General features: G+C 53.1%; 9 protein-coding genes across 9 annotated transcripts; 3 read left to right on the forward strand and 6 right to left on the reverse strand.

Moving 5' to 3' along the window:
• Positions 1–62: 62 nt before the first annotated feature.
• Positions 63–932, forward strand: JN550_012020 (uncharacterized protein; the record flags this gene model as incomplete). The annotated part of the gene is made up of 3 exons (XM_049310450.1): positions 63–71; positions 134–834; positions 881–932. 3 exons carry the CDS (start codon positions 63–65, stop codon positions 930–932), a joined length of 762 nt encoding a protein of 253 aa, XP_049165979.1.
• A 759-nt stretch (positions 933–1,691) lies between these two features.
• JN550_012021 (uncharacterized protein) lies at positions 1,692–2,789 on the reverse strand (the record flags this gene model as incomplete). The annotated part of the gene is made up of 2 exons (XM_049310451.1): positions 1,692–1,923; positions 1,984–2,789. The coding sequence occupies 2 exons, from the start codon at positions 2,787–2,789 to the stop codon at positions 1,692–1,694; spliced, it is 1,038 nt and encodes a 345-aa protein (XP_049165980.1).
• Positions 2,790–3,438: 649 nt separating this feature from the next.
• On the forward strand, positions 3,439–4,626 carry JN550_012022 (uncharacterized protein; the record flags this gene model as incomplete). The annotated part of the gene is made up of 3 exons (XM_049310452.1): positions 3,439–3,475; positions 3,560–4,227; positions 4,282–4,626. The coding sequence occupies 3 exons, from the start codon at positions 3,439–3,441 to the stop codon at positions 4,624–4,626; spliced, it is 1,050 nt and encodes a 349-aa protein (XP_049165981.1).
• Positions 4,627–5,603: 977 nt separating this feature from the next.
• On the forward strand, positions 5,604–7,435 carry JN550_012023 (uncharacterized protein; the record flags this gene model as incomplete). Its single annotated transcript, XM_049310453.1, has 4 exons — positions 5,604–5,815; positions 5,901–6,410; positions 6,460–7,139; positions 7,203–7,435. 4 exons carry the CDS (start codon positions 5,604–5,606, stop codon positions 7,433–7,435), a joined length of 1,635 nt encoding a protein of 544 aa, XP_049165982.1.
• Positions 7,436–7,898: 463 nt separating this feature from the next.
• On the reverse strand, positions 7,899–10,034 carry JN550_012024 (uncharacterized protein; the record flags this gene model as incomplete). Its single annotated transcript, XM_049310454.1, has 4 exons — positions 7,899–8,493; positions 8,733–9,525; positions 9,597–9,851; positions 9,914–10,034. 4 exons carry the CDS (start codon positions 10,032–10,034, stop codon positions 7,899–7,901), a joined length of 1,764 nt encoding a protein of 587 aa, XP_049165983.1.
• Positions 10,035–12,676: 2,642 nt separating this feature from the next.
• On the reverse strand, positions 12,677–14,816 carry JN550_012025 (uncharacterized protein; the record flags this gene model as incomplete). Its single annotated transcript, XM_049310455.1, has 4 exons — positions 12,677–12,683; positions 12,753–13,166; positions 13,243–14,453; positions 14,538–14,816. 4 exons carry the CDS (start codon positions 14,814–14,816, stop codon positions 12,677–12,679), a joined length of 1,911 nt encoding a protein of 636 aa, XP_049165984.1.
• Positions 14,817–16,235: 1,419 nt separating this feature from the next.
• On the reverse strand, positions 16,236–16,985 carry JN550_012026 (uncharacterized protein; the record flags this gene model as incomplete). The annotated part of the gene is made up of 2 exons (XM_049310456.1): positions 16,236–16,476; positions 16,564–16,985. 2 exons carry the CDS (start codon positions 16,983–16,985, stop codon positions 16,236–16,238), a joined length of 663 nt encoding a protein of 220 aa, XP_049165985.1.
• A 912-nt stretch (positions 16,986–17,897) lies between these two features.
• Positions 17,898–19,863, reverse strand: JN550_012027 (uncharacterized protein; the record flags this gene model as incomplete). Its single annotated transcript, XM_049310458.1, has 4 exons — positions 17,898–18,535; positions 18,579–18,767; positions 18,837–19,520; positions 19,575–19,863. 4 exons carry the CDS (start codon positions 19,861–19,863, stop codon positions 17,898–17,900), a joined length of 1,800 nt encoding a protein of 599 aa, XP_049165986.1.
• Positions 19,864–20,823: 960 nt separating this feature from the next.
• JN550_012028 (uncharacterized protein) lies at positions 20,824–22,995 on the reverse strand (the record flags this gene model as incomplete). The annotated part of the gene is made up of 4 exons (XM_049310459.1): positions 20,824–22,116; positions 22,167–22,401; positions 22,450–22,819; positions 22,887–22,995. The coding sequence occupies 4 exons, from the start codon at positions 22,993–22,995 to the stop codon at positions 20,824–20,826; spliced, it is 2,007 nt and encodes a 668-aa protein (XP_049165987.1).
• Positions 22,996–23,899: the final 904 nt, after the last annotated feature.

Raw genomic sequence — 23,899 nt, forward strand, 5'->3', positions numbered from 1 at the left:
AATACACATCGCGTCTAACATAGCATCAACAATTATCTCTAATCACAAAATCAATACCCACAATGAGCAAGGTATGTTCAAAGGAATTCATTACCCAATGGTGAATGCGTCGGTGGCTGACCAATGCGAGTAGTTCAGCCTCACGGGTCGTGTCGCCTTGGTCACTGGTGGCGCTCGTGGCTGCGGCCTCGCGTTCGCGCAAGGGCTTGCCGAGGCGGGTGCCGACGTTGCAGTGTTTGATATGATAGATCCAGTGGCTGAGTACCATGAGATATCTGCTACTCTTGGGGTGAAGACCAAGTTTTACAAGATTGATGTCACATCAAATGAAAATCTAAGCGAAGGCTTTGCTGCAGTCAAAAAGGATTTCGACGGCAAGCTAGACATTGTTGTGGCATGTGCTGGCGTCAATAAGAACGTGGAATTTCTCGATACCACGATTGAAGAGTACGAAAAGTTATTTGCGGTCAACAGCAAAGGTGTTTTCTTCACAGCGCAGCTGGGTGCGAAGGCCATGATCGAGAACGGCACGAAGCATGGTAGCATAGTCTTGGTTGCCAGCATTGCCAGCCACATGGCCATTCGCTCGCAGAGATCGTCAGCATATTGTGGCACAAAGGGCTCTGTTCGGGCTATGGTTGCCCCGATCGCTGCCGAGATGAACAAGCATGGCATCCGCGTCAACTCTGTTAGCCCAGGTTATGTACGGACAGAAATGACCGCACCATTTCCCCATTTGCTGGAGAGTTGGAAAGATGAGATCATGAATGGGCGTGTCGCAGAACCAGACGATATTAAAGGCGCTTGCGTCTTTCTCGCGAGTGATGCGAGCAGGTATGTGAAACGCTTTTCGGGCCGAACATTCTCTAACAGGTAGTAGATACTGCACAGGGACGGACATACGGGTGGATGGCGGGGTTACAATGTGGTAATTGTACCATTCTGTATCATTTTTCCGGTTGCTACCCTATACAGACCTTGTGTTATGAATGATTACTTGTGCAACCACCTCCTTATGGCCCAATGCTAGTCTTATAATAACAACTTACGTGACAGTGTAGCTAAGATAACTCCGAAATCATATGCTCGTCCATCTATAGACCGGACTTCTAGAAAATAACCGCTTCCCATTTCCACCGTGTCGAGCTAATGCATATAAAGAGAGAAATAGGTTTATTATCGTTGCCTAGACTATATTCGCAATGGTACAATAGACAACGCCGAGAATGACCCAATGTTTACTACAGACGGCTGCTATTTATCTTAAAGGCTACGGGTTTGCATGACTTCCTCACGGTTGGGGACACTGCATTATACGAAGTCTTAGCTTTGAAATGAGCCACGGTTGTTTCGTTCTTTCAACGACCTCACTGAGAGTTATGTCCAAGAGTAGTTCCCGTTTTCGCTGATTTAGAGTGCCTTCGAAAGTGTCGAGTGCAAAGATTTACCACGCCAAACCAGTATTCGAGAGGCAGCTCTCTTTTTCGATCAGCGAACAAAAGTTCTCCTCTTCGTCCAACTCAGAAGTCTTCATCTCTCCTGCTACTTTTGGGGTGGCAGGCCAAATTTCCCTTCCCTCTTTCTCCTCTCTTCTACGATGTTCCATCAACTCCCGTTTCACCGACTGTTGGAAGTGAAGAGGTCCCTAGAACTGAGAGTCAGCTAGGGGGCAGATTGAATGCGAGTTACTATCACACCTTTTCTTTTTCGGGATGCAGCTCTCCGTTGATGAACACACCCGCGTTTATGTTCTTTTGTGCTTCGACGCATAGTTGCTTGTCTTCCTCCAAGACTTGGGCGTAGAAGTCGCACAAGGCTTTGAACTGCTGATCCGACGAATTTCTGTGACGATAAATCTCATTTTCGATTCTGCTCGTTGTTGCTGATACCGGTATCATTCGTTGAATGTAGAAGAAGTGCTCCCTAGTTGCACCTGTCAGCGTGTGCTCTCAAACAAGCTAGCGATTACGCAAATTCGCTTACGTGACTGTCACCGATGTACAAGGTGCAAAAAACGTAATCGAACGCCTGAATGAATCGTCCTCCATGTTTTTGTTGATTATAGTGTGTTCAAGACGCTCCCCGCTCGGGTCCACACGATACTTGGTAAGGTCTGAGACCCCGGCGATGAGCGGGTGTGACGTGGCGCAATGATAACATTCATTGTAGTTATCAATCAGCCCTTTCCAGTTGGATTCTAGTTCCATGTCCCATACATGATCGAATTTGAACTCCTTTTCAAAGTCAAACTCTCTCAGGATCGCTTTTTCGTCTGCTCCTCTGAAATCATCCTCCCATTTGATATCAGGATCTCCTGCTTGTAAATTAACCCAAACAAAGCCAACTTTATCGGTGTGTACGTGGATTGGCAAGAGGCCATGCTGACTTCTGTCAAAGCCCTGGACGGTGTCAAATCTTGGTGCTTTTGCCAGGTTGCCCTTCAGTCCGTAAGACCACCCATGGTATTTGCAGCTAAGAATCTTGGCACACCCTGAGGTAGACTGGACAACAGGATACGCACGATGCCGGCACACGTTGTGGAATCCGTTGATAGACCCGTCACGATCTCGAATCAGGAAGAATGGGAATCCGGCATAGGTGAAGGAAATGTAGTCCCCGGGCTGACTAAGGCGAATTGAGTGGGTGAGAAGGATCCACTTGCGGGAGAAGATGGCCCGCCTCTCCAATTCAAACATGCTTGGAGACCGGTACCATGATGCAGGAAGACCACGAGACGGTGGCTGCTTGGCAGAATCTGCGGAGGCCGAATTTCTAAAGAGATTCCACATTGCAGCCGGATGATCCAGAAGAGCGAACACAAACTCCCAAAACTCCTGATGCGAGAGTGCAGGTACGATAGACACTGTCAAAGATTGCTGCTTTTCTCATCCAGTATTGATATACGATTGCTTCTCGAACTTTTGACCAAGATGCTTGACTAATGCGTGCTGACTTGTGGTGGTGGAATGGCACGATTCATTGTATTGCAAGTGATAAGGGGTTCGGAGTTGAAGAACGGTGTTAGCCCTATCTCAACAGTACACCAGCAACGGGGGATCTTGGCTCCTGATAAGCTTCCATACACTAGCGTACTTCCACCAAGATTTCGGTTCCCCACCCAGGACCTGTCTGTGGCACCTCGGGTGTCAATATCGAATCACTTCCAGTCTCCCACTTTTGACCAACTGAGGCTTTGCATCCTGTCACTGGGTCAGCGGGGCAGCGCCAAGCTCGGAACCGCGAACGGTTGCGGGGCCATCCAGTCGCGGGAGTTTGAACTCAAACAATCGCTGCCACAAGGGTCTATTGTGCCCCAACCAGCTTATATTATATTATTCGAGGTTATCCGTTAATTATGAGCGCTTTATCCTTATAGGACTATATTGACGAAAGTCTCGAGAAGATCCTGCGCCAAATTATACCAGTGAGACACCAACCATGTCTGCCTCGAAGATTCCTATTATTGACTTTTCCGGTTCGTCCAATTTCTGCAAATACCCTTGTTGTATCTCAAAAGAGTAGAAGATACGTCGGATTTGCTTCTGACCGTATTGCTCAGGGTTCTACTCGGAAGATTCCGCAAAGAAATCGGAAGTCGTGACTCAAGTCCGTGAAAGCTGCTTGTACAATGGCTTCTTCCAAATCATCAACCATTCGGTGCCCTTGGGCCATCAGCAAGCCGCCCTCAAATCAGCCAAAAAGTTCTTTAATCTACCGCAAAATGACAAGGATAAGGTTTCAAAGAACAACAATACGTGGAATCGAGGTTATGAGATGCTGCGGTCTCAGATCCTGGAAGAGGGAACCCAGCCCGAGCTCAAAGAAGGGTTCTACATTGGAGCAGACCTCCCTGTCGACCACCCGTACTTCGTAGAGAAGAAGCTTAACAGCGGTCCAAATCAGTGGCCACAAGGCTTAGGTGACGACCTTGACTACTTCCGCAATAGTACTATGGACTATTACAACAAGTCTTTGGAACTCGCCAGCGATCTTCTTAGAGTCCTGGCCCTGTCGCTCGATCTCGAGGAGAACTTTTTTGCACGTTTCATGGATGGAGCAGTAGCGACCATGAGGCTCTTGCATTACCCATCTCAGCCCAAAGACGCAGATGAGAAGCTCACCAGGGGAATCGGTGCCCACACCGATTTTGGTGCTATCACGATGCTTCTCCAGGATGAGGTTGACGGATTGCAAGTCTGGGACCAGCGAAACCAATCATGGATCGATGTGAGCTGCCTGAGTTGACCTGGGAGTTGTACGATGAATACTGATACCTGACAGGTTGAACCTACGACAGGCGCCCTTGTCGTCAACTTGGGAAACCTGATGGCACGCTGGACCAATGAAAAGTACAAAAGCAACGTCCATCGCGTCATTAATAAATCAGGAAAGGAGAGGTACTCTATTCCGGTATTCTTGTCGGGTAATCCGGATTACGTCGTTGAATGCATTCCGACGTGCCAGTCTGCTGGCGACCCATCGAAATATGAGCCAATCACGGTACAGGCAGCTGTCTCGGCAGCGTACGCAGAGTCATACGGACGAGCACAACTATACAAGCAACAGTCGGGAAAACCAATGGACAGTGAAGTGCAGGCAAAGCCTTTAGCGAGCGCAGCTTACTGAGAAATGGTTACTGCATTAACCCAGGTCAATTACGTAGAAGTGGTGAATCGCGACTCTCGTTCGAATCAGTGTTAGGAGAAGCGCTTCACACAATTAAGTGCAAGGTATATTCGATTTGTGATGAATTCCAATATTCACTGGATATTTGGTCTCGCCAATCTCGGCTGCCACGGATTTGTGTTTACTACATGACTACTCTGAGCCTAAGACGTCCATTTTTCCCGTAGCGAAGCCTGCGATGTCCACCCTGAGTAGCAGAGCTCGAATCCGCATGCGAGCCATCTCGATCGCTGAGATGACGAACATTCACCCATACCCCAAAATTGACCTACATATGCAGGTTTTGATGCTCAGTCCAAGACGAGCAAACCTTTTATCAAGTAGATTCTCACTTATCAATTTATCTTGGGTTCGATGTGCAACGCGTGGAGCCTAGCACCAGATCACGCATTTGAAACCCTGAGCAATTTGTCCCTATAGAGGAGACCGAAATCTCAGGTACCAGAGCGTGAGACTTCGCTGGGCCAATCATGTGGATTAAAACAGCCAGTTTTCCGGCAAGTCCGGGGCTTCCAGACCAGGTGGATCGACTCCCAAAAGTGGGGGATAGGAAGATGATAGACAATCCTGAGCTTCCTCTGCCTAACTCAATCGCGAGCTAGTGTCACAGATAAGCTTAGACTGGAGGGAATTGCCTGGAACGTTGAATCAATTAACTAGCCACAATCTGGGAACGCATTTTGTGTATCACATACTTTTGTACTAACATATGATGCTAGCGACCTTCACCGCAAAGCTGGCAGGATATATTATATCAACACTCTCAAGGGATTCAGTCTTTGTGTCGGCTACAGTAAAACCGGTGGAGATCCTTAACCAATCACCTCGGCGCCTTCGTTTGCTGGAAGTGAGATAATAATATTAAGTCCTGTATCACGGCTTGGAGGCAAACTACGTTCACAATTAGCGGGATCGTCATGACTGCCATAACGCGCAAGGCAGATGGCGAGAAGCCATCCGACTCTGATCTAACTGGCAAAGTGACCACCGGCTCCGTCCATCAAGGTGGAGTTATCGACGTCTCAGACGATGAAGCTATCAGGGACTTCTACGGGAGCAGCGTCAATGACGCCTATAGGCTAAAGTCCGAGCTGGTTACCAAGCACCTGACAGAGATTGGGATGGGGAAGTGAGTCTTGGTTGCGAATTTCTCTTCTTTCCTCAGAGGTACCAATATTCCGAACACAGTATACTGATTTCGTGTGCCTGCGAAGGTTTCAATGGATGCTCTTCGTTGTCAACGGCCTTGGTTGGGTCGTCGACAACTTCTGGTCCCAGGGCATCACCGCCGCCCGCCCGGCAGTTGCGAACGAGTTCACGGACATCAGCAGTCTCAGCTTCAGCTCCGTTGCTTACTACGTTGGGTTGATAATTGGCGCCTCCTTCTGGAGTATTTCTGCCGACCTTATTGGCCGCAAACCTGCATTCAACGCGACAATCTTGCTTGGAGGCATTTTCGCCTGCGCTGTGGCTGGATCGCAGAACTTCATCACATTCTGTGCCCTGTGGGCTTGCATAGGAACCGCTGCTGGTGGAAATGTCCCTGTTGACAGCATCGTGTTCCTAGAATTCATTCCTCAGAGCCATCAGTGGCTGTTGGTCACGTTATCAGCGTGGTGGAACTTTGGCCAAGTTGTCGTAGCACTCCTCGCTTGGGTCTTCCTGGTCAACTACGGCTGTACTAGCGACCAGGCTCCATGCGCACTGCGTGATAACATGGGATGGTACGTATATTGACTCAGGTGTCCCAATGGTTAGCGCTGACCACAACAGGCGTTACATGATGCTTACCCTGGGTGCACTGGCCTTGGCCTTTGGATTGATCCGAATATTCACATTCAAAATGCCAGAGTCACCACGATACCTCCTCTCAAAAGGACGCGATGCTGAAGCCGTGGAAGCTGTTAACTACATTGCCCGGTACAATAAAAAGCCGGAGACACTCACACTAGACATGCTTGAAGCCATTGATGCACAAGTAGCGTTGGGGTCCGATGATGCCAGCCGCCACGAGAAGAAGAAAACAGGCCTTACTTATAAGGAGATAATCAAGGAGAGTTTCAAGGACTACAAAACAGGCAATGTGCGCAGGCTGTTTTCTGGTAGAAAGATGGCGCAACATACCAGCATCAGCTTTCTGATCTGGCTGATGATTGGTATCGCATATCCGCTCTACTTCGCATTCATCACATCGTACCTGGAGGCGAACAGGTCCTACACGGCATCCGACACATCCCTCAGCTATACGTACAAGATCTACTGCATTGTCTCGGCTTGTGGGGTGATTGGACCCGTTGCGGCAGGGTTCGCAGTTGAAACACGCTTCGGACGACGTTGGATGATGGCCTTTTCCGCTATTCTTACCGGGGTCTTCCTCTTCGCTTATACATCGGTGAGGTCCGAGGCCTCTGATATCGGCTTCCAAGTCGCGACAGGTATACTTGGAAACTTTGGTACGTTGTTCCCGGCGTTCCTGGGCAATATCGCTCCGTGTTATAGACTAATTCCATTTTAAGAATATGCCATCATGTATGCATTTACTCCAGAGTCCTTTCCTGGTCCTATCCGAGGAACCGGAACGGGGATTGCCGCTACTCTTCTCAGGTTTGGTGGGTTGGTGGCGTCTATTATATCCATCTACGGTGGTTACACATCAACACCAGTATATGCCAGTGCTGCGATCTGGATCCTCGCTGGCCTTGTATGTTTTGGATTACCGTACGAGACGCATGGCCATGGTTCGATCTAGTCTTTAGTCTTTTGTGGTGGTGGATGTCCTGGCTTCAGTTGGACCGAATTACTGTATGAAGACAAATGAGATAGAAACTCTGTAGGGAGTGGTGAAAAAACCATTTCGTAGCAGAGATGGAATGCACTTTCCGGTTGGCGATGATTCATCTAACTGAGGTGAATTCATGAACAGGGCAATACTATAACCTTGTCCAACGGCAATCGTATCTGGCTAAGCTACGGCATAACCAGGTAGAACCCATCTCAGTAATCAGCATTACGTTGCATAAGTGCACGCCCTACATCGCGGCGCTCACATGTAGTGTCAATGTGGTTATCAAGAGAGAAAGGGGGAAAAGGGGTTTGTAAGGCAAATCAATTGAGATTTCGCAATTAGTACGCAATGAAACTAGGAGACTCCCTGACCCAAAAGAGAGTAAACAATCAATTTTGTGCTTAGCCGTGGCGTGTCATCCGCAACTTCACGCCCAAATGTCAAATCCATCAGACTTCTCAAAGCTGGTAGCAATGCTCCCCTCGCTGCCGCGCTCACTTGGGCCACTGGTATCACTCCCTCCGACGCTTGCCACGTCCTCGTCTCTCTCCTTATTTGCTCGCTCATGCCTCTCCCGAACGCGATCTGCCTCCATTTTCTTCTCCAGAGCACGCTGCCTCTCCTCTTCAACATCATCCTCCCCCCTGCCACTCTCCCACATGGCTTGGACTCTGGCCGCAATGGCCTGGTTCCGTGGTGCGGCATCGAACTCGAATGGTGCCGGCTTGGCGATTAGCAAGGGCGAGTACTCGTTCCAGTGGACAGGAACCTCGGTCCCGTCGGCGCGCCGCTTCTTGGTGACATTGAAGGCCCACGCAATACCGCCCATGGCTAGGAACAAGTCCTGCTCAACAATGGGGACACCCTGGCACGTGCGGCGCCCGAAGCCAAACTGGCTGAAGCCATGTAGGTTGGGGTGCTGTGTCAGAGGCTCCTTGTAGGTCGGATACGACGGCTCGAGCCAACGTGCCGGATTAAAGGTCTCTGCATCAGGGTACAATTCCTCATTGCGAGTTATACCCCTGTGTTGACATGGAAGTTAGTTACATGGATGGTGTGTGGGGCTATAGAATTGGTGTGCTGGCTAGTGCGTCCGGACGTCCGTAGTCTCAGGGGTTAGGGCGCATTGGCTCAAATCTCCAAGGCTTCTGATTGGGGAGCCGGCGCCGACAGAGAGACACGCATACAGAAATAAGGGAATGAGGGAAGGACCGCATTACGATACGACGGAGAAGGAAGAAGGAAAAAAGAAAAGACGTACCATTCAAGAGCGTGAATTGTGGCGCCGGCAGGAATGAAGTATCCGTTCCAAACATCGTCCTTCTCAGTGGCATGCGGGATGCCAGTTGGGACGGGTGGTCTCCAGCGAATCACCTCCTTCACGACGGCTCGCAGCAGAGGCATCTTCTCGCGATCTTCCCAATTCGGGCAATCGCCGCAGACATCGTCGATCTCGGCCTGCAACTTCTTTTGCCACTCAGGGTAGTGTAGCATAGCCAGGAGGAAGCTTTGTATGGGAGACCCGATGGTCAGAGCACCGGCAATTGCCATCTGGCCAACCACGTACATGGCCTCGGATTCTTTGCCCCATTTCGCACCATCAGTCTGTTTGGTGAGTGTGTTGAGAAATGTTCGCACGAAGCTGGGTTCTGCCGTGCCGTCGTTGATGCGGTCATGGACGTATTTCATGTTGCTCTTGAAAAGCCTGGCCTCTTCCTCGTGGCGAGCATACTCCTTTTGCTTCCAGGGCGACATGAAATACGGCACGTGCATGAGCCACGAGATGACGTTGGGCAACGCCCCAGACGGAGAAATGGTCTCGAGGAGGCCGAAAGTGGTCTTGCGCAAGATACCAGAAGGGTGCGTGCTGCCCCAGGACAGCCGAGAGACGGTGCGAGCGGTAAACTGCTCGACATACTCACGGTACTGCGACGGGTCCTGGGATAGAAGATATAGGAAGCGGTCACGCTCCTTGGTAGGATAGTTATGAAGTGAGGCGTTCGCCGAAGTAGCCATTAGCTGCTGGGCAAGCCTTCGCTGGCGCTTCCAGGTATCTGCGCAACGGATAAGTATTTACTTTGATCTCCCCAGACAACGTGATCATATTGCTGGGTTGGCTACGTACCATTTCGCCCATGTAGGGCCAGGTACTCCCCTCCAGTACGATTTGTAGGGAGGTTCGGAATCAGTGGACGATCCGAGTAAACAGCAGCTCGTCGTGACAACAACTCGTGTGCGATTTCCTCTGATGAGATCCAGATATGGACGGATCCAAACATCTCATGCTGATATATTGGGCCATATACTTTGCTCCATTCGTAGAACTTCAACCATGTCTTCTCTGGAGGAACATCGTGTACCCTTCCTATCAAAGGCAGCCCTGAAGGAACACGTCGGGTGAGTGAACGGAACTCCTCTGGTGGTGGTTGGACTCCATCATACCTTTGGGACCCGGTAGCTGCTTGGCGCCTGCGGGTAGCTTCGCTATCCTCTGCTGTTTACTTTTCAGATATAATGCAAACAGCGCCAGGGAGATGACAATCGCCACTGGTAACAGGGCCATGCTGCCCGTCCGCTCGTGTGAAGATTCTCGGAATGAGGACTTCAAGGTCAAAGTGGCATGTGCTGACAAGAAAAGTATTATCGGTAACCCGATGAGCTATGATAGCCGTGCAGAAAGGACAAGAATATGGCAATGAGACATAGGGCCTGGCGTACTGAGACTAGGGGGAATGGGCTTATAAAGAAAAGGGTCGACCACGAGAGGATCAGCAGCAGCCTTGACTGGCGTAAGATCAAGGTACTCGCTTCTTGACATCTGGACCCGCTTGGGTGCATAGTCCACGACGACTAACGGCCCTGGTCCTTGGCTTCAAGGTTCCCGATACAGGATGCTCGCCGTAAGCACTTGGGAAAGGCTCGCTATCCCGTTACAGTCAGAGCAAAAGGCCGAAGTCTATTACCCATCCAGCCGGAACTTAACAACATGGACCTGGATCTCTCCCCGGTGCCACCTGGCGCGGATCACAAGCCCTACGGAAAACAAGGGTAGATCTGCGGCAGCATCTTACCCACCACGGGTGAGGTTGCATTCGATGCCAGGAGAGCTCGAGATGCAGACGCCCATCGCGCAGACAGACGGGGCAGGCACTGCCAGCCTGTACGATCTGCCACGGCTACCTACTGCCACCAGCATAGAATCAGTGCACGGGTGATGCCTTTGCTTCGCCCACCTATCACGGGCTGAGTACTTGGTGAGATTACCAATGGGCGACGGGCAAGCGGTCGCAGACGGCTCGGGCGCCGAGTTGTGTAACGCCAATGGCGTCGTAGACGGAACTAGGGCCAAGGCCGCGGTAGCCAGTCTCTCGGGATCCCAGTGAACGAATGGGTCTCAGCAACGCGAGAAAAGAAACGAAAGTAGACATCGGCGCATGAGGGATCATCCATGGATGGCCGGCAAACTGTGGCCCTGGCAAAAAGGGTTGCTCAGCAGTGTAGGCAGAAACACCGGGTAGGCGACCTGCGTATGAAACTAGATACCTCTCCTCACTGACTACCAGATAATGGGGATACTTCTCAGCAGTTGAGCTCAGTCCTTCTGCAGGGATGGAGCTGGACGTCAGGCGTGGCCGTGGTTCAGAGTTGCCCTCAGGTGAGAAGAAGCGTTAGGCTTGGGAGCCGGAGAAAGCGGATCTGAGCCAAACATAGATCCCACGCCACAGGCGCTGGCCCACGCCGCACGGTGTCTAGTGCACTTAAATGGGGACTTCGTCGCAAAGTGATCCGATGTTTTGAAACGTTGACCATGTGAACCAACCCACGCTTTCAGATACGTTAGGTGTTCGTCTCTCTGCGACCAGTTCATAAGGTGCTGGGGCCATCGTCCGCACGCCACGGGGTGCCCGTCGTGAGGCGGCGTCAAGGGTTGATGGCCTTTGATCTTGGTGGTGGGTGTGGGACCGGTGTAAGTCGCCCGTCTGCCGCGACGATCCCCGTGAGAGTGTGGGCAGTGGGAAAAAGTAGAAGATGTAACCCTTGCTCTGTAGCCATAGCCAGAACAATCGCTATAGAGGGATCGAAGATCTAACGTAGCAGCCAGCGCGGGTTCGAAGAAGCCTGGGACAGCCTGGAGTACCACTGCACAAACACACGCCGACCTCGAAAGCAAGCCACAGCTGCAAAAAGTGTCCCCCACAGCCTATCGCGGCACTCTGTGGCGCGTGAGGCCAGCCGGCGGCAACACTATTAGGTTCCAACACGGAGTACGAAAATGAAATTGCATGTGCGAATGATCAGTGTCAAGGCCAAATGCTTTTCCTGGAAGGCTTGTTCAGCCGCCACTAGCCAGCACCAAAACGGTAGGAACCTAATCCAAGGGAAGCGGAGGAAAGCTGGGAAGCGTCGGTGCAGGACCGCCCGCCAACAAACACGAGCGGACAAGCTGTGCAGACCGCGAGATCTGCGGGTCAGCTGAATCAGATTGGGATATCTACCGTATTGGTATCCGGCAGCGAGGGCTCTTTTTGGCCCTTCTGTCGACAACAATCTGCTGCAGAAGTCCCGATCGCTTTGGCCAGTCAAGAGTCTCTACGACGAGACCAGATAATGTGCACTAGCGGATATGCAGGTCTCGGTGATGCAGGGGTCAGAGCTCATGGCTAGTCTGTCGATTGTTTCCAATTGCTAAAGCCGCCCGAACCTTGTTCGGTCCCGTCCCGTAGCCACCGCATGGACGTCGCCGGATGCTATGTACGTATATTCGAGACTATCGTCGCACGCGTAGGATCCGGCCTCGAGGGACCGTTCATGACTGGGGACGCAAAACTACGAGAGCGGGTTGACCAAGTCGCTACGGCCTCTATCAGATCGACCTGAGACGCATAGCCTCTCGAGGGCTGTAAGTTCCTGGGCTCGACTCGTGTCGAGTGGGAGCGGGATGGGATGGATGTCCTTTGGCCCTTGGGCCGCCAAGCCCCTCCCCTGCTGCAGTCATGGTGCAAAGTTCTGAGGAACTGGGCGCATGTGCTGCTCGCGGAAGACTTTCACATGGATGCCCCTTGACTAAGCACTATTCCTCCCTTCGGAACAAGAGTTTGAAAAGAACTCTATCGTGAATGCACCTTTTCCCTACAGCGGCCCACTTCCGAATCCTGCCCTGGGTATCACTCACAAATCTCAACCTACCAACTAAATCGTCAAGCTTTACATCCTGCATTTCAAACATGTGAGCATAATGTGTCATGACGCGAGAGTGACATATCGGGGTTGCTAGACTCACCTCTCAACTGGACTTAGACCCAGCAAGCGCATGGCGTTATTGAGTGTGATCCGAGCAGAATCGTAGAGCGCCATACGCGCCTTCATCAGCTCTGGCTCACTACCGACGATTCGCAGATGGTCGTAACTAGCGCTCAAGGTGTGTGTCATCTTGAACAGGTAGGTCATGACGGTGGTTGGCTCCAGCGTTCGAAGGGTATTCTGGACAACGTCGGGCCACTGCGCCAGCACCCTGATCAATTCTGTGGCATGGGATTCGGTGAGCAGCGAGAAGTCTGCAGATGCGAGCTCTTCTTCACTGAGGGCGACTCGGCGGGTGATGGAGCAGAGGCGAGCGTGGGCATATTGCAGGTAGGGGCCGGTATCACCCTCGAAGGACGTCATGGCATCCATGTTGAACTCGTAATTGTTGATGCTGCAGGGAAGAGGTTGTTCAGTCAGTCCCGGTGGGGTTGCCATCTTTGTTTTCATCACAACAGGGAGCAACTTACCGCTTTCCAGTCATGTCTTGGACCATGACACTGCTGATACCCAAGGTATCGGCCGTGGCTACGGGATCCGCAACCTGTTTGTACTTGTCCTCGTTCTTGCGCATGACGTCGTGCATGTGATCTCCGACGTCGCGCAGAATGTCGTTGAGGAACTTGACCGTGCCCTTCCGGGTGCTCATGCCCAGGACCATGCCGAAGTTGATGTGCTGGACCTTGGCGGCGATATCCTTGTAGCCCATGAGTTCGACAATCTTGAAGAACTGCTTGAGGTGCAGGTCCTGCTGGGAGGCGACAACGTAGATCATCTGGTCAAAGTCGTACTTCTTGTATCGGTTCAGCATCTCGCTAATGTCACGGGTAAGGTAGAGCGCGGTGCCGTCCTTCTTGCGGAGGATGGCCTTGCCCAGGCTCTTGCCCGCCTTTCCGGGCACGTGCTTGGCGAAGTCGAGGAGAAGAGCGCCGTTGTCCTCCTCGGTGAGACCCATGTCGGCCATCTTCTTGGCAGCAGCCTGCATGTCCTCCTCGGGGACCTGACTCTCGCCGGAATAAACATCGTAGCGGATGTTGAGTCGGGCGTACGTCTCCTTATACTTCTCGATGGAGAGATCCCGGAAGCGCTTCCACAGGGCCAGGGCCTTCTCTTCACCCTCGGTCATCTGCTTGAAGTAGCGACGGGCCTGCTCGTCGAAACCCTCGTCCCTGATCTTCTGGGCCTCGTCGGCCTTGCCCTCGGCCTGGAGCTTCTCGGCCTGCTCCTTCTCGGCGGTGATATCCTGGTTGATCTTGACGTAGACGTTGAACAGGTGGTTGATGGGATCCCGGGTCAGCTCCTCCTCGCTGCCATACTTCTCGAAGCCCAGGGCCAACAGGCCGTACTGCTTTCCCCAGTCGCCCAGGTAGTTGATGCGGACGACATCCCACCCGGCCGCCTCATAGAGGTTGGCCAAGAAGCCGCCAATGATTGTGCTTCGCAGGTGGCCGGCGTGGAAAGGCTTGGCGATGTTGGGGGAGCTGAACTCGACAATCATGCGCTTCTTACCCTTTGACGGGTCGTTCTGGTCCTTGAGGCCGAGAGACTTGTTTGCGCCGTACTCGGTCTTGTTGCGGCGGGCGAGGGGGATGACGGCCTTGGCGAGAGGGCCCGGCTTGAAGAAGAAGGGGATGAAGTTGCCGGTGTGGATGGGCTTCTCGACGAGGGGCGACTCTTCCCACTGTTGCGGGTTAAATGGGTTAGCCTTGTGCCGTCTAGGGGGGAAAAGGGAGGCACGCGCCCGGGCGCGTCTTGCCGTACTGACCTTGTCCATCCACTCCTTGCCCAGTGCATCGGGCTTGCCCTTGACCCTCAAGGCCGGGATGGCCAGCACCAAGTCACCCTTGTCCAGGGTCGCGGTCCATTGCAGGGCCGGGTAGATGACCTTGGGGTCTACGCCGGTGATCTTGTGCAGGATGGAGGTGATGTGGGATCGGTAGATGTCGACGGGGTTGATGGCGGGGAAGCAGTTTGGGTACTGGTCGAGGGGCGGCAGGTCCTTCAGCAGGGCGGCCAGCTGGTCAACTGAAGCGTCGGCGGCCATGGCTGCGACGATGTCTTGGAGCGAGGGTCTGGAGGATGAGGTTGCGACGGTCCTTGTTGTCACAAACGCAGTAGCAGCAGCAGCAGCAGCCGTGGTAGTCGTCGTCGTCGTCGAAGTCGAAGTCGGGTTTAGAGGTTGGGCTGGGCGATGACTACTACAGCAGCGATGGCGGGGCAGAAGAAAATGTTGGCGGGGTATTTTTTGCAGGCGGAATTGGCAGCAGTGGCTCGACGCGAGGGGCGGCGGGGACGGGGACGGGGACGGGGACGGGGACGGAGGCGCGGAATGGGAAAAGCGGCGGCGGGTGGCCAGTGCCAGCGCCAGTGCCAGCGCCTGGACCTGGCCCTGGAACTGTGCTGGGCCAAGCAATGAAAGCGAGGCACCACAGCCAGACGGAAAAGGGGAGGGCGAGAAGGGAGACAGATGTCGCCTGGCGGACGCCGTCGTCAACATCGGGGGCGTTCGCGCCTCTACTGTATCTCTCCGCCTTGGGATGTGCAATGCAGCTGCTCACTCGCGATGGCTCTCCAGGTGACTCAACTCATTGCTTCATCGAGCAGCTCCGATTGCGCGCAGTCTGTCGCTCTAGGAGTTTTTGGACACTGTCAGACAGCACCGTGGCGTTACCCAGGCGCCAGGCTTGCCAGGCCAGGTAGCGCTGAAATTCTGATGGCCCACACAAGCCAGGGACTGCAGGCTCCAGGGTCGGGGCTTTCAGGACAGGCGGCCCGAGATTTCTCCGTACGCTCTCCTGATGCAGTCGCCGTCGTGTGTTGCCAGTGTTCGCTCCGAGCGCTCCTACGGGTCACTTGGACGTGGTCTCCTCAAGGAATATGACACGAGCTGGCCACGTTTCTGTGACGTTCAAGCAAGTGCGAGAGCCCTGCCGACCAGCGGCCCAGTCGGGACACTGGGCTCTCCTTGAATTCAAAGTCTACACAAGAACACTCTGGAGTGCAACCCCAAGCCTAAGCCCAAGCCCAAACCTGAACCTCGTAGAGACGCGTATTGTATCGTATCGTATCGTATCATGGGCCTAAGCACATGTGAGACAGAGGTCATTGCCACGTGTATTGATCGTGTACGTGTGCTGGCTACTATTCACACTACTTAGCGGTGGGTGTGCCATGTTACTTACGACATGGGATCGTCGTTATATGGAGGGGAAAGGGATTGATTGAGATTGCCCTGCCGTTTTACCAAGCAATACGAGGCTACGGAAGCACGACTGGGATTGCCACGGCCAGTACGGTAGTGCTGGTCAAAAGGCATCGATACACAAACCCGTTACTGCTTCCAATTCTGTTATGTTCCCCCGAAGCTGCCTCTGCGTACCGCGACGTGTCGCCCGCAATTCATCAAAGAAGATACGCTCGTGACACGTTCTCAACCCCCATATCTACACACACACACTGTGCTTCAAAGTAAGGTAAGAAGCCCCAAGCTAGCGACCAAAGCACCCGAGCATCTTGACATTCTAACGACAACTCTCTCCCCAGCGTTCTCTTTCATGTCGAACTGCGTGTTCTCTGGAAGTGTAGGTGCGGTGGTGGTCGCCGGACCCAACCGGCCTCCTGTTACGGCCGCCGGGACAACAACGTAATCGGCATCGGCAGCTCTTTCGGCGTACGTTTCGAAGGACTGGGAATTCAGCTTCCGGCTATAGCCGTCAAGTCTGCCATTAGCTTTCTAGACTACAGTAATGCCGCGGAGCAGGACGAGCACGCGCGTTTAGGGTGGAACGTACGCCAGGTTGATAACACCGAGCATCCCCTTCTGGCATTGGTCATCTACGGCGGAGTAAAACCACATGGCACTCGCCGAGTTGTTCACTGTCACGGAGAACACATCCGCAGCCTCGCCGGAGGAGACCGTGATAGGCCCGCTATAAAAGCCCGCCGGGTTCAGGTTCGTTGCATTCTCGGGTTGGCATGCGTCGAAGTAGTCGCCCTCCGCAACCGAGTGTGTTCCCGCCCAGAAATGGAACTCGACAATCTCGCCTTCCTTCGCGGTAACGTTTCGGGGCTCAAAGGTCAATCCATTCTTGCCGACATCAACCCGATGAACTCCGGCTATCGTGTCTCGTCTGACAATTTCCACGGCGGCGGTGTTTTTGCCCAGCGCCAGTGACCCGAGTACACCAACAGCGACAAGAGCGGCTTGATACATCGTGGGGGGGTTCGGCGTTCAGTCGGGAGTCGTATTGGGAGATAGCCCACGCTGAGTTTTGAGGCCCGGTCCTGAATACACCTATATATCCCTCCTCACATGGTTGGTTCATTGCTTCCAGCCGCTGTATGGGACGCTACTGCAGCCAGAGTCAGGGCAGGCAGACTGAGGCTATGTGATCGAATAAGAAGCAGAATATAGTTCCTTGGCTCAGACAGGACCCCACTCCAAACAACGGATTGTGTCTGAGTGGCCTTCAGGGTTCTTCTCAGCCGCACAACATTCTCAATGATGAGTGGCCACTGTTTCATGCCAAGTCGACGCAGCCTCAACGTCGTTTGATGGAATTCACAGAGTGTGGATCTTGAGGTGCAGATCAACAGACACATCAGGTGTTTGGTTAGAGCCGCCAAGACCGCAGAGATTGGGTGGCTTGCGGGAGTTCTGCAATCCCCAAACTTCCTGGCACGCCCCAGCAGAAAGTCTGCCCAATGCCTCGGCATCTGGCGTTTGAGAAGAGGCGCTTCTGTGTGCGATCGTACACCGTAGAGGTACGATCTCACAGCCCAGTCGATAATGATGTCGCCTGCAGAATTCTACGTCCCGGGCACGGTATACGATCAGTGATCCTACAGCAAGGGATGTCTCAAAATGTTGCGATTTCTCAAAATATAATTTAGCTTCTCCGCAATCCTTTGGCTGGGAAGACGAGCTCAGTGACTTGGCGCTCGTCGAGGCACACGTATCCCTTGCCAGATATTCCAAAGAGAGAAGATTCTGCCATGCGGAAAAACTAGACTACCGAAACAGTCACCTCCTGAGATCTACACACAAAACATAGTCAAAGAAAGAGAACGGACACCAACAAGCCCACATTAACCAGAGTGTCGCAAAACCAAACATGCTCGCCCATCAACGGGGCTCATCCGCTTCATCCAACTGTCTCAGTGCTTCGCTCATTTCCTTCAAAATTGCTGCACGTCCGAGTATGTCATCTGAAGAAGTCACCCTGTTCTGCTTCTTCTCATCTTCTTCGGCATCCACAGTCTGAAACTTGACAGGGCTCTTAATACCAGGCAGGCACTGGCTGCTTGGATAGCTCTCGGAGAACTTCTTGGCGGGACTTGAGCATAGCATTGTAGGCACTTTGTACCGGGTGTCCGATTGTGTATGCTCGTAACTGCAATGCGTGGGTGAATTGTGATTTGCATCCCTCCTGATAGAGAGTTGATGATGCTGGGACGTCTTGTTCTTGCCGGAAGTTGACTTGCAAGGTGATGCCAGACGAGGGATCTTGGAAAGAGCTCTTCTTTTTGTTGGACTGGGCGGAAGAGGACGAGCCCGGACCGGGAGACTTCTGTGTTTATTCTTCAAGACCTCCTCTCTATCTGTTGACTTAGTGTCACTAGTGCTGTTGCTCTCTGGACACGAAGGCTTTCCCAAGTCTACAGAGACAGCATCGTTGGGCCCGCTGCGGGGTCCAGTCGCTCCATCAAGACTCTGGTGCGATGAAGAAAGGCAACACTCAGCAGTGGTCTGCAACACAATTCCTTGAAATGAAAGAAGCGTCAGCTTAGTCCTCCCGGAACGTACGCCACTCCATATCCTGTTGCCAGAATGGGATGGTTGGGCGTCTCAAGCGACGAGGAGAATTGAGGGTGCTTTGGGGCGGACTCGTTGCCGGTGTCCCGGAGCCTGGTTCAGACGTTGCGGCGAGAGTGCTCGCGCGGGGTGTGGTGAATGGATTTTCAGGCTGGGGCTTCGACGGTGAGATAGCCGTAGCTGGGGAAGTTTGACTACTTGTTGAGTGTGCAATGGGTGATTTGCTCGAGAAGGGGCTGGTCAACTCACCTGATGCCTCAGGAATGGGCGATGGTCCGGCGTCGCGATGTTGGCCCCGCCCGTAGGAAGTGAAGATCTGGCCGTTCAGCCCAGCGCGAATGTAGCCGCTGCCGGGCGTTGCATCGCTGACTGAGCGCCTTAACAGGGCTCGAGTCAGATTTCCAGTGGATTGCTCCCTAACCGTTGAGTTCCGCTTGATAACTTGCAGAGGCTGAGGTACCAGGTCAGGGTGGGAAGGATTGTTTCGTAGCGGCGACAGCTCCGCAGCCGTAGGATATGTGGCATCATCTTCGGCGTTCGGTGGATGGACAGCATTCAGCATCACGTAGCTACCGTCGGATCGCTGAAGGAGCGGGCTGTGGTTTCTGCCGGGCGTGTCGAATGGAGAACCGCCGCCCGCGCTCGATTCTTCCGCGATCGTGGAAGGAGGATGACGGGTTGTGTAGCGCGCAACCTCTGACTCCGAGCCAGAACGTGTTCGCGACAGATATTCAAGTCCAGGCGCAGAGCGAGGCAAGCCGCCTTGCAAGGTGTTGCCAGACAAAGGACGAGGACCTGCAGGTGCCTTGCCGTGAAAGCCCGAATGTGGAGTCGGCGTGAGTGGTATTGACTGAGGGCTGGCAACCCAGGGCCCTGGAGGCGGCAACGAGTAGCTGGTAACCTCAGTGCCGTTATTTCTAGTGTATACTTGCTCTAGTCTTCGGTTAGGCAAGATTGGGGCAACTTAGGTTAGAACAGATTACTCACTCCAGTTGTTCTCCCGGACTCTCATCTCTGTTTCCATCTTCTTGACGCGTTCCACGCCGGCCTCGAATGTGTAAGACATAGCTTCTATATTGGTGGACCGCGCCTGCAGCTCGTCCAGCATCGTACCCACGCGCTCGATCTCTGACTTCCTCTTGATCTGGTGGCAGCGGTGCCGGTGCCAGAAGTACAGTGCTGCAACGACCGCCAGTACGAAGAGTGGGATCATTACCGCGAGCACGACTTTCCAAGTGCCAATGGACGTGACAGTCGGGTCGCTGTTTTCGGACATGTTGGGCGGGCCTACAGAGCGCGTGGGGGATTCCAAAGGGGTATTGGACATCGAAGTAGACACTGCGGGCTGATTTGCTGTTGCTTTCGTGGTTGATGAGTAAGGCGAAACTGCTTGTGGCCCTGTCGTTGACTGTTGCTCCCCCGAGTTTGACGATTGTTGTCCAGGTGTCGACACGAAAACCTGTCTGGGAACAAACGGATTTGAGGCACCCGCCAACCTCGTTGGCGGACACGTCAAGTGTCGACTATCAACGGGATAGTAAGTCAGCATGACGGATGCCGTGGAATCAAACTCGTAGGGGCTTTTGAGAGAGAGAGAGAAAACAGCCCGGATTCATGGAAATCCTTGTACGATGGACATGTGGCCACGTACCGCGAAATTACCAGTCGACACCGGGCGATACTTGCGGTGCTAGGTAGATGATTTGCGATGCCGTCTATGTGAACAGTGGTTTCATGTGGATGACACGCAACTGTGAGATGTGAATCGAAGAATAGCAGAAGCAAACGCGGCTGTAACCACCACGACGATAGGCACTGCTTGCGGAATGTGCTCTGGTATTAAATGAGCGACTGAAAAATGCTCCAAAGTGAAGTGAGAGGGGGCTCTGAAAGGATGATGACCAAATGGAAACTGAATAGATGATGTGTGGGGTGAGAAATCCGGTGAAAGCTGATGAGCCGGACAACCAAAATCAACTGGGAAAGGCGATGCTGCAACCAAGCCAGCAGTTAGGCACCAGAAAGTCACATTAGGTATGAGTTCTTCAAAGCGCAAAAAGCTCTCGACCACAGTTGGAAAATTTACATACCACACCCATATGAACAGTCCAGACCACCAGCAAACCAGCACACCCCTTCCAGGTGGCTTTGCATTAACACAAGGATCGTATTATTCCCTCATCGGGGTCTATTACTGATGCACAATCTCTATCTTAAGTCAGCAATTGTGCAAAGCTCATTCATAATAGTTCAACCCAAGGTTGAGCGCCTCGCACTGCTCAACCTCGGTGAATGGACCCTGAAAGCTCGGCCATTGCAGTGTTCTCTTCGTCATTATATCTTTCGTTGCAGGAAGCCACAGTCCAGCCGTATGCAACTCTCGGATGGTATGCTCATACCCTCTCGCCTGCAAAAGACCCATTGCCGGATTCGGATCGTACGTCCTCGCAAATGACGCGAAAGAGTCCAAGACAAACTGCTCGAACAGCAGGTCATTCTCATCACGCATAGGTAGCCCTTGCCGGGCAAGATTCCCGAATATGTAGTACAGCTCGCCCGAGTGGCACTTGAAATACTCTTTGCTGGGGTCTCCATGAGGATGTTCGGCTGACTTGGGCGGCTCGCAAACGTCGAGTCCGGGCCAGCCCGAGGTCTGATACGTACGATTGAACTCGTAGAAGAAGACATTGGGGCTGAAGCGGCCCGACCGAAGACCTGTGTAGACGGTTGCTTGGTCGATACAGCGGAAGACCCCGTCGGTCGCAAGGCGCGAACTCATGTTGAACAGGGCGAGTGTCTTGTTATCCATATCAGGAACAGGGTACAGATCCGGCGGGGGTATGGGAAACCCTGCAGCTTCTAGGTACGCTGTCTCGTTCTTGGTCGTTGGATAGCCGATGATGGGCGCACCATCGTCCCGCGTGATGCCCATCATGATCCGCACAGGCAATGGGGGACCTTTCAGTTCCAGGCTGTCCGAAATCAGGTACGTCCCATCGACCACTGGGTATCGCGCCACGGTGCTGAGACTTGCCAGCACATCCCCTGAGACGGCCCTTAGGCAATTCACCTGAGACGATGCGTCAGTGCAGTTTGTCGCCTTCAAGATCGCATTGCCCGCCACCTCCATTTCTTCATCAATAGTGTAGTATTTGGAATATGTCGTGCCGTAGTTGATTCCTCCCAAACTGCTAACAGGGATGGCTCCAGCAAACTTTCCGATAGACTTCGGAGACGCCATCAAGGCTCGAACGCTGGCCGCTCCAGCGGACTGACCGAAGATGGTGACCCGGTCGGGATCTCCACCAAAGTCTTTGATGTTCCTCCGAACCCAGTCCAGCGCGTTGATTTGATCGGCAAGCCCATAGTTACCGTTGGTCTTACCATCCTTCAACGCTAGGAACCCAAGTGTTGTGAGCCTGTAGTTAATGTCTACCACCACAACGTCGCCCCTGGATGCCAAATTGCCTCCGTCTGCGGTCGGATCATTGCCAGTTCCGCCGGTAAATGCACCACCGTGTATCCAAACCTGCCTGGTGTAAGCGACGCTATATGGACACCGAGAGACCAGAAACTCACCATCACTGGCCTGAGATCCTTCTTTCCTGGGTCGGATCCTGGCAGGAAGGTTGTCCAAACGTTCAGGAACAGGCAGTCTTCTGATCCCACACCGCCGGCCTGGACGCACTGAGAACCATATTCGAGAGCGGAAACCTTGCCTCCTTGGCCAATATGCGGCACCGAGTATGTGAATCGCTCAGGCTGTGGGGCATACCGAATACCAAGAAAACGGAAGCTGTATCGATCGCGGAATCTGGTCCAGTTAGCCACCGTTGTGACGAAGGAAGAATGTCTCCCTTACCCTGTCAAAACCTCGTTGTTTGACTCAACCGTGACTCGCCATTGCTCGCTTGTGTTTTTGAAAGAGCCACTTGAGAACGGTGCAGACTGTGTACAGAGTGCGGGAAGGTCGACCGAGGGAGGGGACCAGGAGACAACACCGCTGGTATCGACAGACCGAGATCTGTTACCACTAGGCGCTATCCAGTACTGCGCGCGTGGATTTTCGGCTTCCTTGTACTTCAAATAGTTGAGGCTTGCCTGTATATCTGAAGCTCCTAGATCCGGCGACCATAAGTGTTCCCCAAATGCTTCACAAGTCGTAATCGCACCCCGGTAGGAGCGGGCCGCCAAGACGATCACTCCAGAGTTTGCGCTCGGGCTATTAGGGCCTTGTATGATATGACACTCAGTTCATGGGATCACTTGATGAGCGATGGAAGAGGAGACAAAGCTCACCTTGCAGGTCATTGTCGATCAACAATGTGATGTCCGAGTGAATACTCTTTGGGGAGGGAGCTGCTAATCCTGCAGCGCTGAGCAAGGTCAAGACCCAGAACGGCGGCATTACGACCAGTGGAAGCTCATACCACGTGCAGACAAGGAAATGGAACTCAACAAGGAATTCATCGCGGCCACGGCCTTGGTCTCTATATGGATAAAGCAGACACTGAACTGTGATTAGCTTCTACATTCCGACAAGACACATGCCCAACCCCAATTCCTCCAACTGCCCGAAATCCGCGCGATGTTCCGCTCTGCCGCTCGATCCCTCCAATTGGGAGGCTTGCAAAAATCTTCCGCAGCCCAGGCTACGGGCATGATATTGGCAGCTCGTCAAGGGCCAGGAACAGTTCGATCGTGACTGGTGGTATCGCCCCGCGTTCCCGGTTTAGCGTCCAGACTGAAGGGTACCGGTAGGTTCGCGTCGAGTTTAGGCTAAAGCCCAGCGTGCCTCGGTAAATTGACTTTGGGATTCAGGGCGTTTGGCAGGCACTTACGCACATAACACAGTAGTTCCCATCTCATCCAGATCCTGCCGCCCTTTTGGATCTCGGGGCCGTTCAGGATGCATGACGGTGGTGGTATTCAACAATTGTCGAACAGTCCTAACGCCGAGAGAAATCAACAGCGTGTCCGCCTACAGGGAGGACAGGCGGTTTTGGCGCCGGCGCCAAGCCCTCCGGCCCACGGAGATAAGAGTAGGTTCAAGCAGTAATTCACACAGGCGGGACCGTACCTAGCTATTTTATAACTACTGAGAGGTACCCGACCGGATGACAAGAGAGTTGTGCACGCCCGCTCCCGATGAAACGGGAATCCGGCCGGGAAATACGCGACTTTGCAGGTCAGTAGCTCCTTCGCGGCGCTAGACTGTTAATAGCAATTAGTTTAGAACTGGTCAGGGCTGTGGGGATATAGCTGTGCGTTTCTGATTGGACTCTTCTTCCTCAGCAGTAAGAACTAACCTG

Source organism: Neoarthrinium moseri (genome assembly GCF_022829205.1).
Source record: "Neoarthrinium moseri strain CBS 164.80 chromosome Unknown scaffold78_Wmoseri_CBS_16480, whole genome shotgun sequence".
Lineage (NCBI taxonomy): Eukaryota > Fungi > Ascomycota > Sordariomycetes > Amphisphaeriales > Apiosporaceae > Neoarthrinium > Neoarthrinium moseri.